Below are 14859 nucleotides of genomic sequence, written 5' to 3'. Positions count from 1 at the left end.
GTGAGTAACTACAGTGGCCACAGAAGCAGCCTGGGTCCATTGTTGGAGCTGCTCATTTTAAAGCCTCTGGGAGAACTGAGCTGCTTATCTGAAACTTAGCCCTCAGTGGCGGCCCCGCCTCCACCCAAAGCCCCTGGGGGAACTAAGCAGTTAATCTGAATCTCAACCCTGAGCACTAAACTGGGGGGAAGAGGAGGACTAGGACCCTCCTCTTGACAAAGGACTCAGAAGTCAAGTAACTGGCTGGGAAAATGCCCAAAAAAGGAAAAAAGAAATAAGACCATAGAAGGTTACTTTCTTGGTGAACAGGTATCTCCTTCCATCCTTTCAGATGAGGTAGAACAAGGCATACTGTCAGAGGATGTCAAGGCTTCTGCCTCCAGTACCTCCAAAATGCATATCAAATGGGTTCAGGCCATAGAAGACCTTGAAAAGCGAGTAAGCAGCTTGCTAAAGGAGAGCCACAAAATTGCTGAGGAAAATAACACCTTTAAAAATAGGCTAACTTAATTGGAAAAAGAGGTCCAAAAAGCCAATGAAGAGAAGAAAGCTTTAAAAAGCAGAATTAGCCAAATGGAAAAGAAGGTTCAAAAGCTCACTGAACAAAATAGTTCTTTAAAAGAGAGAGTGGAGTTCAGGGAAGTTAATGACTATGAGATAAACCAAGACACAGACAGGAGGTGAGTAGGCCTTAGGGAGACTGCATCTCTCACATCTGTGGTGGTTTCTAGACTTCAGGACCCCAAAAGCCTGAGGACAAATTGGAAAGCCTGTGGAAAAAGCCTGTGGGACCAGTGTGGGAGAGTGGAGTGGTCCAGCCCTAGCCCCAGGGTGGCAGAAGGGGAAGGGGATGGAGGAACCCACAGCAGGAGCAAGAGCAGAGAGAGCGAATGGTTCTGGAGATCTAGGCTCACAGATTCAAGCAGCTGACAGTACAACCCCCATCCTCACTGGACACAGAGATCTACCTTGACAAAGAACTCAAAAGTCAAGTAAATAGCTGGGCAAATGAGCAAAAACCGGAAAATAGACTATAGAATCTTACTTTGATGACAAGACCAAAACATGCAAACAGAAGAAAACAAAGTCAAAGCTCCTCCATCCAAATCCTCCAAGAAAAATATGAATGAGTCTCAAGCCATGGGAGAGCTCAAAAAGTATTATGAAAATCAAATAACAGAAGTAGAGCAAAAATTGGGAAAAGAAATGAGAGTGATGCAAGAAAACTATGAAAAATGAGTCAACTGCTTGCTAAAGGAGACCCAAAAAAATGTTGAAAAAAATAACACCGTAAAAAATAGACTAACCCAAATGACAAAAGAGATCCAAAAAGTCAATGAGGAGAAGAATGTCCTAAAAAGCAGAATTGGCCAGATGGAAAAGAAGGTCCAAATGCTCACTGAAGAAAATAATTCCTTAAAGATTAGAATGGAGCAGATAGAAGCCAACGATTTCATGAAAAATCAAGAAATTATAAAACAAAACCAAAGGAATGAAAAAAATTGAAGACAATGTAAAATATCTCATTGGGAAAACAACTGACCTGGAAAATTGATCCAGGAGAGACAATTTAAAAATTATGGGACTACCTCAAAGCCATGATCAAAAAAAGAGCCTAGACATCATCTTTCAAGAAATTTATTCAGGAAAACTGCCCTGATATTCTAGAACCAGAGGGTAAAATAAATATTGAAAGAATCTACTAATCGCCTCCTGAAGGAGATCCCCAAAAAGAGAACTCCTAGGAATATTGTAGCCAAATTCCAGAGCTCCCAAGACAAGGACAAAATACTGCAAGCAGCAAGAAAGAAAAAATTCAAATACTGTGGAAATACAATCAGGATAACACAAGGTCTAGAACCTTCTACATTAAGGGATCGAAGGGCTTAGGATATGATATTCCAGAAGTCAAAGGAACTAGGATTAAAACCAAAAATCACCTACCCAGCAACACTGAGTATAATACTTCAAGGGAAAAAAATAGTTATTCAATGAAATAGAGGCCTTTCAAGCATTCTTGATGAAAAGACCAGAGCTGAATAGAAAATCTGATTTTCAAATACAAAAATCAAGAGAAACATGAAAAGGTAAACAAGAAAGAAAAATCATAAGGAACTTACTAAAGTTGAACCGTTTACATTCCTACAAGGAAAGATAATATTTGTAACTCTTGAGACTTTTCTCAGTACTAGGGTAGTTGGAGGGACCATATACATATAGACAGAGGGCACAGGGTGAGCTGAACAGGAAGGAATGGTACGTAAAAAAAATTAAATTAAGGGATGAGAGAGGAATATATTGGGAGGAGAAAGGGAAAAATAGAATGGGGCAAATTATCTCTCACATAAAAGAGGCAAGAAAAAGCTTTTTCAATGGAAGGGAAGAGAGAGGAGGTGAAAGGGAAAAAGTGAACCTTACTCTCATCACATTTGACTTAAGGAGGGAATAACAAGCATACTCAATTTGCTATGAAATTCTGTCTTACACTACAGAAAAGAAGGGGAAAAGGAGATAAGTGGGGGGGAATGATAGAAAAGGAGGGCAAATGGGAGGATAGCATAATTAGAGGTAAATATTTTTGTGGAGGGATAGGGTCAAAAGAGAGAATAGAACAAATGGGGGGCAGGATAGGATGGAGGGAAATATAGTTAGTCTTTCACAACATGACTTCTATGGAAGTCTTTTGCATAACTACATATGTATAATATATATCAAATTGTTTGCCTTCACAGTGGGGATGGGTGAGGAGAGAGGAAGAGAGAGAAGTTGGAACTCAAAGTTTTAAAAACGAATGTTAAAAACTGTTTTTACACGCAACCGGGAAATAAGACATACAGGCAATGGGGTACAGAAATCTATCTTACCCTCCAAGAAAATAGAGGGAATGGGGATAAGAAAAGGTAGGGCTGTGATAGAAGGGAGGGCAGACTGGGGGAAGGGGTAATCAGAATGCACGCTGTCTTGGGGTAAGCAGTGGGGAGAGACAGGGAGAAAATTTGGAACTCAAAATCTTGTGGAAATGAATGTTGAAAACTAAAAGTAAATAAATAAATTAGAATTTTTTAAAAAAATATTAGCCATAGCAATAAGAGAAGAAAAAGAAATCAAAGAAATTTAAAATAGACAATGAGGAAACAAAACTATCACTCTTTGCAGATGATATGATCTAGAACCCTAGAGAATCAATTAAAAAAACTACTTGAAATAATGAACAATTTCCACAAAGTTGCAGGATATAGGATAAGCCCACATAAATCATCAGCATTTCTTTATATGATCAACAAAGTCCAGCAGCAAGAGATAGAAAGAGAAATTCTGTTTAAAATAACTGCAAACAATATAAAATACCTGGGAGTCAACCTGATAAGATAAATCCAGGAGTATGTGAACACAATTACAAAACACTTTTCACACAAATAAAGTCAGATCTAAACAACTGGAAAAATACCAGTTGCTCATAGGTAAGTTCAGCCAATATAAAAAAAATGACAATTCTGCCTAAATTAATTTACTTACTCAGTGCCATACCAATCAGACTACCAAAAAATTATTTGATAAAGCTAGAAAAAAATAACAAAATTCATCTGGAAGAATAAAAGGCCAAGAATATAAGGAAATTAGTGAAAAAAGAAATACAAAGGAAGGTGGTTTAGGAATATCAGATCTCAAACTATATTATAAAGTAGTAATCATCAAAACTATCTGGTAATGGCTAAGAAATAGAGTGGTAGATCAGTGGAATAGACTAGATATACAAGACACATTACTCAAGGGCCATAGTAACCCAGTGTTTGATAAACCCAAAGAAAGACCCCAGTCTTTGGGATGAGAATTCATTATTTAACAAACACTGCTGGGAAAACTAGAAAACAATAGGACAGAAACTAGGTACAGTCCAACATCTCACACCATATGCCAAGATAAGATCAAAATGAGTACATGATTTAGATATAAAGGGTGATACCATAAGTAAATTAGAAGAGCAAGGAATAGTCTACCTGTCAGATCTATAGGGAAGGGAAGAATTCATGACCAAACAAAAGATAAGAGAGCATTACAAAATAGAAAATAGAAAATCTTGATTATATTTTTAAAAAAAGCTTTTGCACAAACAAAGCAAGCAAGATCAGAAGGAAAGCAGAAAGATGTTTCTCAAATATATGGAGAATTGAATCAAATTTTATAAGAATACAAGCCATTCCCCAATTAATAACTGGTCAAAGGATATGAATGGGCAGTTTTCAGATGAAGAAATAAAAGCTATGAAGCGTATGAAGAAGTTCTCTAAATCACTTTTGATTATCAAAATGTAAATTAAAAACAATTCTAAGATACCACCTCACATCTATCAGATAGGCTAATATGACAAAAAAGGAAAATGATAAATGTTGGAGAAGATGTGGGAAAACTGGAACACGAATACATTGTTGGTGGAATTGTGAATTGATCTCATCATTCTGGAGATCAATCTAGAACTACACCCAAAGGGCAACCAAACTATGCATACCCTTTGATCCAGCAATACCACTACTAGATCTATACACAACTTCACAGATCTGACCAAGGCCTTTGGCACTGTTAGTCGTGAGGGCTTATGGAAAATTATGTTAAAATTTGGTTGCGCAGAGAATTTCATCAGTTTTGTATGTCAATTTCATGATGGCATGTTTGCCCAGGTTCTGGACAGCGGACAAGGCTGTCTTCCCTGTCACCAATGGAGTGAAACGGCTGTGTGCTTGCTCCTACACTTTTTAGCATGATATTTTCAGCCATGTTGTCAAATGTTTTCAATGAGGATGAACAAAGCATCAAGGTCAGCTACCACAAAGATGGTAAAATCTTCAATCTGAAAAGGTTACAAGCTAAGACCAAAGTGGAGGGAGTATTGGTGCATGATTTTCTGTTTGCAGATGACTGTGCACTCGATGCAGCCTCTGAAGCTGAGAAGGAACAAAGTATAGATCAATTCTCTGCTGCCTGTGCTAATTTTGGCCTAATAATTAACACCAAGAAAACACAGGGGTTCCCTCTGTCACCACCACACAAGACATGTTTAGGTTAAGAATCTGTATTACACAAACATCATTTCTGATGTTTTCCTCCTATTCCTTCTTACCTAACCACTGCTGTTTGTCCAGATCCCCATCTCAGAAAAGAATCTCATAGGACCGGTACAAATGTAAGAGGAGACAGTGATGGCTGTCAGTAACCTTTCCTGGGCTACTAAAATCCAACAGCTCACAGTTTAGAAAATGCTGTTCTCTAGACTGAAAATCTGTCTTAATGGAAGAGGAAAATCAGCCATGCTTAGTTCCATTTTAATCTTTCATTTTCCTGGGATATATTAGTATTTGATTTTTATTAGCACTCATCTAGAAACACAAAGTCCTACATGTCATTCCAAAGGACCCCATTCTGTGAAGTTCATTCTCTCCACCTTTGTAGGTATCAGTGTAGCTCAGCCTGGCAAGATCTCACAGACACTAAGCAAACATCAGATCTGGACCTGTGCATTCATTATGATAATGAACAATTCATTTGATATAATAAAATGCCACAAATTAAGACTCAACCCACCACAACTCTCTTGATTTGCCTTCACATAAGGCCATATGTACCTGAAGTGGGCTAGCCCCTTACCCCATTTTGGTCCATGTGTCAAGTGATTTAGTTCCCATTTGGGTTTTTTTCTTTTCTCATCAAACTCTAATCGACTGGTTTCTTAAGGGGTAGTAGGAGAAAAACCTAAAGCAGCAAAACTCCCATTCCTTCTGAGAAAACCTCAATTGAAATTGTGCTTCTTTTTTGAAAGTTGATTTCAGTAGCAAAGGGCATTCTGTAAACAGCTGGTGAAAATAGGCTCCAAATGAAAGGAGGCTTGCATTAAATTACACAAGAAAGTCTGATTTACCCTTGTGGGCTTCTTTGTAGTGCCAATCAAACCACTCTACTCCCAGGGGAGGCCCTCAAAACAGGGGGGAAGGAGGCGAGGGGGGAAAGGGCAATTTACATCCTTCAGAGACCCAACAGCCTAGGAGAGCTCTGGGGACCAAGCTGCCTGTGGCATCTGCATCACAAACAGCTTCTCAGCAAACCCTCACCTGCACAAGGTCAGCTTTCAGGGTCAATATAAAATGTCCTCAATTGCTGTCCTCTCTTGCCCTTAGCTGTCAATCCCCGCTGAGTGCTGTGAGCAGCCTCAGGTGCCCCTCTTCCCTCCCTCCTCCAGAATCCATTCTTCAACGTCAGCTCATTGATCCAAGGATGTCGGGAGAGCGGCACTGAGAAACATGAGTGCGGAAGGGGCCATCAATCACTAAATGCCACAGGACATAAAGAAGTGTGCATACAGTTTTGGTCCATCTCATCTTTGAGGCTAACACTTCCTCATCCCTCCATTAATTACTCTAACACATCATTTAGGCTGAAGTATCTCATCACTGGGATGAGCTCTGGTAGGAAGAGATAGAAAAGTGGTGTTCACAGAAGACTTCAAAAGCATTGGGAATTGAGAGCACTGGAATCTCAAATATTCAGAAATCTGTAATACGTTAGGCAATATTTATCTGCTGCATATGTGTTTTGTAATATTTTATGTATCCTTTTTACAGGGGAAATATTTCCACTGACATCAAGAAACAGATAAACCACTGATTGACTTTGGTGAGGCTTTTATGTACACCTGTATACAGGTCCCAGACATCCTCAAAAAGCATATTTGAGCCATAACTGAGATGAGCAGTAGGCAAAGAGTAAATGAATGCTGGACTCAGGAAACCCAGGTTCAAATACAGGCTCTAGCACTCATGAACCAAATGACCAAGGTCAAGGCCTTTCTCTGAATATCGATTTTCTCATTTGTAAAATGTGAATAATGATACTGGCACTACATAGTACATCACAGAGTTGCTATGAGCAAAGTGCTTGCAAACCTTGAAACAATATAAATGTGAATTGTTATTATGATAAAATTATCATACAAGCAGCTCCAGGAAAGGGCAATGCTATATATTGTTCAAATGATGAAATTCACACATCCCAGAAAAAAAGGTCATGGGGCAAATCATCCCCAGGAGAGATGATCCTTATAGTGAAGGAGGGCATGTAAACTAAATTAGACCTCTTGAAATAAACCATGTACTTTTAGAAATCCCAGTGGTTCTTTTCTTTAATCTCCTAACAAAATAACTGGGGCAACTGGCTCAGTGGATAAAGTATCAAGCACAGAACCAGGAAGACTGGCTCAGACACTTACATCAGTGTGATCCTGGGCAAGTCACTTAACCCTCCTTGCCTCAGTTTCCTCATCTGTAAGATGAGCTGGAGAAGGAAATGGCAAACTACTCCAGTATCTTTGCCAAGAAAATTCCAAAAGGGATCACCAAGAGCCAGACACAACAGAACAACAACAAAAACAAAATAAATACCAGTTTTCATATTTTTAAAGAGAAAACTCACTATGGACAAAGAAATCCAGCTTATTCTCATAAGTTGTCAAGTCTACTAAAGCCAACAAGCATTTAAGTGCCCAGGCACTGAGCTACGTGCAAGTAGGAAGCAGAGATGTCCTTCCTTGGTAGACAATCTTTAAAGAGACAGGAAGTCTCGTTGGCCTCTCTGGCTCACAACAATTTAGCCAAATGCCAATAGTTTCAGGTATAATATTTGTTAAAAATATGATGACAAAAATTTTGTATTTTGTGATATTTGAGAGCTGTTACTAATGTTTGGTCGTAAAATTAAAATTTTTTCTTCAAAAATGCTAAAACTTTTTTCCATGAATGAAACTTGCTTGAGGTGGTGTAACATTATAATGCAAATTAACTGGAAAATAGGATCCTCTTAACATGACATAAATGTGTTTTAGGGTCATTTGTTCAGGTAAGTGCAATCTACCTTTACTACACAGCATATTCAGCTCCTCTGATCACCTGAGCAGTGCCCTGACCCACTTAGGAAGGCATAGGATCTGAGACCTAGAGGTACATTTTATTGTATACTCTAATGAAATCCATACAGAGCATCATTGGAGAACTATCAGTTTTCCTTGATGAAGGACAGGGATATTGTGAGTACATAATGGGCTCACAGCATCATAGATTTAGAGTTGGAAGAGACTGACTGGTCATCTAGACTGTGCTCACTCACTTATGGGTGAATAAACTGAGGCTCAGAGAGATTAATAGCTAGTGAGCATCTGAGGCAGGATTTGAACCCAAGTATTCCTGGCTCCAAGTCTAGTGTTCTACCCACTACACTCCAATGTCTCTCGCTGGTAAAAATGCTGATTGGAATTTCCTCATCTCTCCGTGATCTTGCTCATCTTCTGAAAGAAATGCTAAAAAGTTACAGAATGCTCAAGAGGTAGAAAACAAGGAGAGAAGGACACTCCTCCCCTGCAAAAAAATTCACATACAAGATCTGACAACACAGCTGTGATTTCTATAAGCCACAGAATATCATCTGACTCTTGTGGGTTGTGAAACCAAACAGTACAGATGGGCATTGAAGACTTTTTCCCAGGTCAATCTCCAAATTTCTCAGACTTACCACTTTGGCATTGAATTCAGGCAGCATAACACAGGTAGCTCCCACCCAGAGGGGACAAAGCAACTTGTTGACCACGCCATGGACATGGTGCAATGGAAGGACATGAAGGATCACATCATCTTTCTTCCATGCCCATTTGTCAACGAGGCCTGTTATCTGGAAGGAAGCACAAACAAGGCCTTGGAGTGAGCTGAAAGACAGACAGGCATCAAGGAGTGCTGCTGTGACTTAAATAAGGGATGCTTCTATAAAATGTCAGTCCCTATCTGAAGCTATTAATGATTGGTAGCTTTTTGATCTGAAATACACACATTGGATAATAAACAAATTTCCAGGGAAATGATCACCAAAAATGATTGAAGAAAGAATAATGGTTTAATTTAAAATACTTCCTTAAAAATAATAAAAAATACATACACATAAATGTGAGAACTGTTAAAGTTGGAAGAAATTTCAGAGACAACTAAACCAATCTTCCATTTTACAGATAAGGAAAATGGTACCCAGGGAGTCACAGGGCTAATAAGGATCAGAGGCAGGATTTGAACTCAGGTCTTCCTGACTCCAAACTCAGCACTCTTTCCACACCACTTCCCATAGTCACTATTTATTTAAAATAAGTTTCTGCCATTTAATGCATTTATTGTCTGAATCATTTTACTTTATTGATCTTCCAAAAGTGATATTATTGGTTAATAAAAATGATACATAACTGTATCTTTTAATCAATTAGGAAGCATTTATTAAGTGTTTAATATGACTGTGCCAGGCACTGGGCCAGCATGAGAAGAAATAAAGACAAACTTGGAACAACTCTTTCTCTCAGGGAGATAACATGTACATAATATAGATTTAGACAGAACTGGTAGAAGTAAATTTGAGGTTAGGGAGGCACAAGCAGTTAGGGGCACATCAGGAAAGGCTTCATTTAGAAGGTGATTCCAAAGTTGCAACCTAGCACAAGGGAGGGATACTTTCAGGTTGAGGGCAGCAAGCAAGATGGCCAGCACAAAGGCAAAGATCCGGGGAGTGGTGTGCACCATATATGAGGAACAGAGAACATCAGTTTGGTAGCACCACAGAATGCAGACATGCGGGTAATGTGCAGTTAGTCTGATATGATAGGCTGGGGTCAGATTATGAACAGCTTTAAAAGCCAGACAGAAGTTTATATTTTGTCCTAGAGAAAACAGAGAGTCACTGAAATTTATGGGGTAGAGGGATGACATGGTCTGATCTGTGACTAAAGAAAATCACTTGTAACTGTGTGGAGGGTGAGTTAGAAAGGGAAGAGATTATTCAGTTAAATGGCATGTGATCTTTACATGATTCGAATTAGCCAATACCTAACTCAGCTAAGGAGGCATCTAGACAGTGCATTGGATAGCGTGCCAAGCCTACAGTCAAGAAGACCTGAGTTCAAATGTGGCCTCAGACACTTACTGGTTATGTGACTCTGGGCAAGTCACTTAACCCCGTTTGCCTCTTTTCCTCATCTGTAAAATGAGCTGAAGAAGAAAATGGCAAAATGCTTGAGTGTCTTTGCAAGAAAATCCAAACTGGGGTAACAAAGAGTCGAAGACAGCTGAACAACAAAAACAATGACAATTCAGCTAAGACAGTGGTACCTTTAGAGTTAGTTATCCTACAGAAAATTAAACGAACGGCCCTCCAAAGCTGACTTCAGGTTACTAGCTCACAAATCTATCGTCTAAGTCAGGGAACTCTGAGACAACAGCTGGCCAATCACAAACTCTCTCCTGAACATTTCCTACCAGGGCAGATACTACAGCAACAACACAAACAAGTCAACTCACCACTGCTTTTAGATTCTGATGGGTACTCAGGACCCCCTTGGGTCTTCCTGTTGTCCCACTTGTGTAGATGATCATTGCCCCTCTATCTTTCCACTCTAACTGGGGAGCACGCTCTTGTGTTAGTTCATCAGCTTCTCTATCATAGACCTTGGATGTAAGGGGCAAAAAGGATACTCCTATCTTGTTAACAATGGGCGTTAAAAGATCCACATACTCATGACCAGCAATGACCAAAGAACTCTGGGAGTCCTGAATGACATACTCTAGGTCAGACGCTGGATGCTTCTTATACAGAGGAACAGCAATGCCTCCACTCATCCAGGATGCCCACTGGGCAATGACATAAGACATGTCATTGGAGCAGATGAAAGAGATTCTTTCTCCTTTAATGTCTCCACTTGGACAGTTGTGAATCTTGCATATTTCCTGGGACAAGCAAAGACTTCTATAGTACAGGTCTTTGTATGTGTACTGTCCACGGTGGTCAACTAAGGCGACTTTGTCTCCATATGCCAAGGCTCTGGTGAACACTGGAGTGATCTTTTCTGAATAAATTGCCCTGGTTATATGCAGATAATTCCTGAGATGGCCATGTTTTTTGAGTCTTAAGGAACCCTGCCTATAATAGCCCAGAGCATGAACCAGACGTTGGAATGACAAGCTCATATGGAGAGGCTTCAAGCTGATAAACATTTCACCTAGATTTATCTAGGTACAAGGCTGCAAAAAGAAATATGAACAAACATATTATTAGCTATGTTACCATTTAAAGAAACATAAGTATTTTCCTTACCACATAAAAGAGGCAAGTCAGAGTCAGAATTCTCTTCATTTTTAAAGCCTTACAAATAACGTTAAAATGAAATTTAGCTTAGTTTTCAAAGCTTAAGGTGACACATACAAATAAACTGAGGATTCTTTTGCAATGTACTATTTTTGAGTATTTAAATATTCATGGATCAATTCTTAGCACTCTCTTCCCAATTTTCCACCAGATGGTCAATGAGTCAGGCCCAGAGCTGAAGAAGAGGAGATTGGGCAGGATCCCATTTGGGAAACTACCACATTTTCAATGATCCCAATTTGCTCTCTAACAAAAGCCCACTTTGTTTCATTCTGGTGCCACTAACATACGTATGTATTATGTCATACCAAGAGCTCAGAAGAATTAAAATCTCAGGAAAACCCTCAAAATAGTGAAGAGATTCATGGTAGGTATAGGACCTGCACACAAGAAATAGTGGACTTGCCCAAGGTCACACAGTTAGTGAGTGTCAAGTGTCTGAGGTAAGATTTGAACTCAGGTCCTCCTGACTCCTGCACTGGTGCTCTATTCACTGTACCACCTAGCTGCCCCTACTGTCACATGATAATGCAGTAAATGGCAATTTAAAAAATCATGTGAATTTTTATGCTAGAAGGGTGGCATTTACTTTTTAAAAGTTCAAATGCCATGCCAAATGAGAGACTGACAACCTCCTCCCAATACCTAACAAACCTCCTGCCCTTTACAACTTGACCACAACTTACCTTTCCCATTTCATGGCATTTCACTCTTGCTCTCATTCTCTATGGTCCAGATAAACAGGACTTCTTATACTTCCTCATATGTGACACTCCACTTCCCAGTCCCATGTCTATGTACTGGATAGCACCCTCTGCCTGCTACCTCTCCCATTTTGGTTTCCTTGATGGCTAAGCACAGGCATCAGCTTCTCCAAAAGTCTTTTCCTTGTTTCTCAACTGTTCATGCCTTCCCATATACACATATGTATGTATATGTGTATATGTATATACACACATGTATTGTGTTTGTATTTATACACACATTTCCACTGACAGAATATAAACTCTTTGAAGGCAGGAGCAATTTCATTATCATCTTTTGCCCAAGTTTCTTAATTGCCTAATTGGTTACTCTGAAGGATTCATGATTTCATCAGTGTGGGACTCAAGTAGTGTGCATTACAGTACATCTGCTCCTTCTTGACCTATGTGACCCATGTCCAGGTCTTTCTGTAAGTCATGTAATAAGAACCATCCTGTATCCCTACACACACACACACACACACACACACACACACACACACACACACACTCTGGAGGTCTTCCTCAGGTTCTTTAATATTATAACACTGATGCTATCCATTTATTATCCCACCCAAGAGCAACCTAATTAATGTGGTAAGTATCTGGTGCAAGTGAGGGCTCACCAGGAGGGCAGAAGAGTTGGCTGCCTTTCAACTGTAGTCCTTCAGTGAGCCAGAGAGCATGCTGACCTGGGAATGCTGCCCTCAAAGCCTCCTGTAGCTCCTTCTGACTTTCCCTATTAGCCAAATTTAGCCTGATGACTTGAATGTAATTTGTGCACGTCCCACTGGACACAGGATCCTGCCACAGGGCAATTCTTCCCACTGTGAATGCTAAGTTAGAAAGCAATTAAGTGGATATGTATAAGTCCCTTTTCAAAGTCCTTAAGGAGAAGGTGGGAGTGGAGGACTTTTCCTAATTACTTATGCACCAGTAACAGTATACAAATGAAGTTTAACTTAAAAGTTCAAAAAATCAAGCTGGCCTCTTGTTATCTAGAACCTTATTTCCTGGAGAGCAAAACTGAAAACATTTCATTCTCAATGTGAACAGCTTAACTCTGCTAGAAGCAATTGGGGTACCCCACTCCCCAAATCTAACAATCCTTTCAGGAATCCCTTCTTCCTTCCAGACTGTCCACTAATAGGAAAAAAGAAAGGCACATTCACTGTCCCAAGATTTAGGTCCAATACACAGAAATTATCATCAAAGCTGGGGGCCAGGAGATGGAAAAGAATGAAATGGTTTGTTCATTGGAACAGGAAAGCCATATGGCACTGGGGAGTTTACAGGCAAGAACCAATATGGGGAGAACAGGAACAGACAGATGAATAGTTATATGGTCAGGTCACAGTTGGAGAAGCACAGAGGAGATCAAGGGAGGAACTAGAACATGGCCAAAATCTTGGGGCTACTGCCAAAGTCTCTCCAAGCAAACCATTTGTGCTAACAAAGGATTCCCCTTTAACAAGAAAAGTTCTTCTATCCCAGCTGTAGAGAAGGACAAGACCTCCACCCAAGCATGTTTCCCTAACCTCTTTAGCAAAAACCAGAGGAAGTGCTATGATCTCAGGGTAAATAGAAGCTTTTAGGTATAGCTAGGTGATGTCATAGTGCAAAGAGTCAGGAAGACTCATCTTCCTGAGTTCAAATCTGGTCTCAGACATTTACTAGCTCTGTGACCCTGGGCAAATCACTTAACCCTGTTTGCCTCAGGTTTCTCATTTGTAAAATGAGCTAGAGAAGGAAATAGTAAACCACTCTAGAAACTTTGCCAAGAAAACTTCAGATGGGGTCGTGATGAGTCAGAGATGACCAAAATGGCTGAATAACAACAAATGGAAACTTAGCAGCTGAATGCCTGTGATGTTTCACCTATTTATTCCTGAAAGGGTCTCTCATTACCCACTCCCACCCCAAGTTTGAGGCTAATTCTTATCATGATGCAAAACTGAACAAAGAGAGGACAAACAACCTAGAAGAGGAAAGAAATTGGACAGATTAAAGGAATAAGTTGACTTAGATCTCTCAAGTTCCAAACTAAATTTCTAAAAATCTAAATGACTCCTTTATACATATGCCAGACCTTCAAAATCCCACCAAATAGTCAGTAATGACAGGGAGGAAGAGAGGGAAAAACAGGTAAGGACACCTTCAGGTCAAATTTTCTTCTGGGCTTTCTCTAACAAGGCTCTTGGGAAGCTCACTCCATCCCTGGGCTTCCCATACTGGAAGGACCCTCCCTCTCCCTCTGCCTGAGTGGTTCCTCCCTGACTCTCCACTTTAAGAAGGAGGCCCAGGATAGTCACATGCTTGTGACTGTCCTCTTGACTCTCCCAGTCATTGTCAACTGGTACCTTCATCTAATCACTCCTCTCCCTGCTCAGCTCCCTTTGAGGTGCTGTCTTCCCCCATTAGAATGCTAAGTTCCTTGAAGGGAGAGACTGTCTTTCTTTTGGCTTGTTTTTGTATTCCCAGCACTTGGCATATTGCCTAGCAGCAGCGAGCACTTAATAAATGCCTGGTGACTTGAAGGTTGAACATGCAAGTTTGTAAACAGAATTCCTGTTTTAAAACAGAAATACCAAACTTTTACTAAAGAAAAGAACTCCTTAAAAAGTAGAATTGGCCAAAGGGAAGAAATGATACAAAAGCTCGCTAAAGAAAATAATTCCTTAAAAGATTGGAATGGAGGCTTCTGGGAGCCAAATGACAGAGTGATGGGTAATTGCTATCTCCTTCCTCTTGCTGACCTTGAAGAGCCCAGATAATATCTCCACAGGAAAAATCCTGGAACAGTGGGAGCAGCAGAAGGGGTCAATAGTCGCTTAGCTCATGAGACTAGGAAGGTCCCTCTTGCTGTGGCTGAAAGAAACCAATGCAGGACCAGAGCTGCCCCAGA

The 14859-nt window shown here is 40.0% G+C and overlaps 1 protein-coding gene across 5 annotated transcripts in view; it reads right to left on the bottom strand.

The window, feature by feature from the left end:
* The window catches only part of ACSF3 (acyl-CoA synthetase family member 3), a 250324-nt gene that overhangs the window by 194099 nt on the left and 41366 nt on the right, over positions 1-14859 (bottom strand). For 2 of the 5 annotated variants that reach the window (XM_072636357.1, XM_072636359.1), the window contains 2 exons: positions 10368-11087; positions 8551-8706 (listed from right to left, as the gene is read on the bottom strand). In XM_072636357.1, the coding sequence (XP_072492458.1) occupies positions 8551-8706; positions 10368-11060 (849 nt within the window). In that variant the 5' untranslated portion in view covers positions 11061-11087. Of the gene's footprint in view, positions 1-8550; positions 8707-10367; positions 11088-12580; positions 12649-14859 lie in introns of those variants that run through there. The other 3 variants (XM_072636361.1, XM_072636362.1, XM_072636360.1) reach the window with 2 other exon arrangements.

This window comes from Notamacropus eugenii, chromosome 1, assembly GCF_028372415.1.
Source record: "Notamacropus eugenii isolate mMacEug1 chromosome 1, mMacEug1.pri_v2, whole genome shotgun sequence".
Taxonomy (NCBI): Eukaryota; Metazoa; Chordata; class Mammalia; order Diprotodontia; family Macropodidae; genus Notamacropus; species Notamacropus eugenii.
This window is presented reverse-complemented; position numbering and strand designations above follow the sequence as displayed.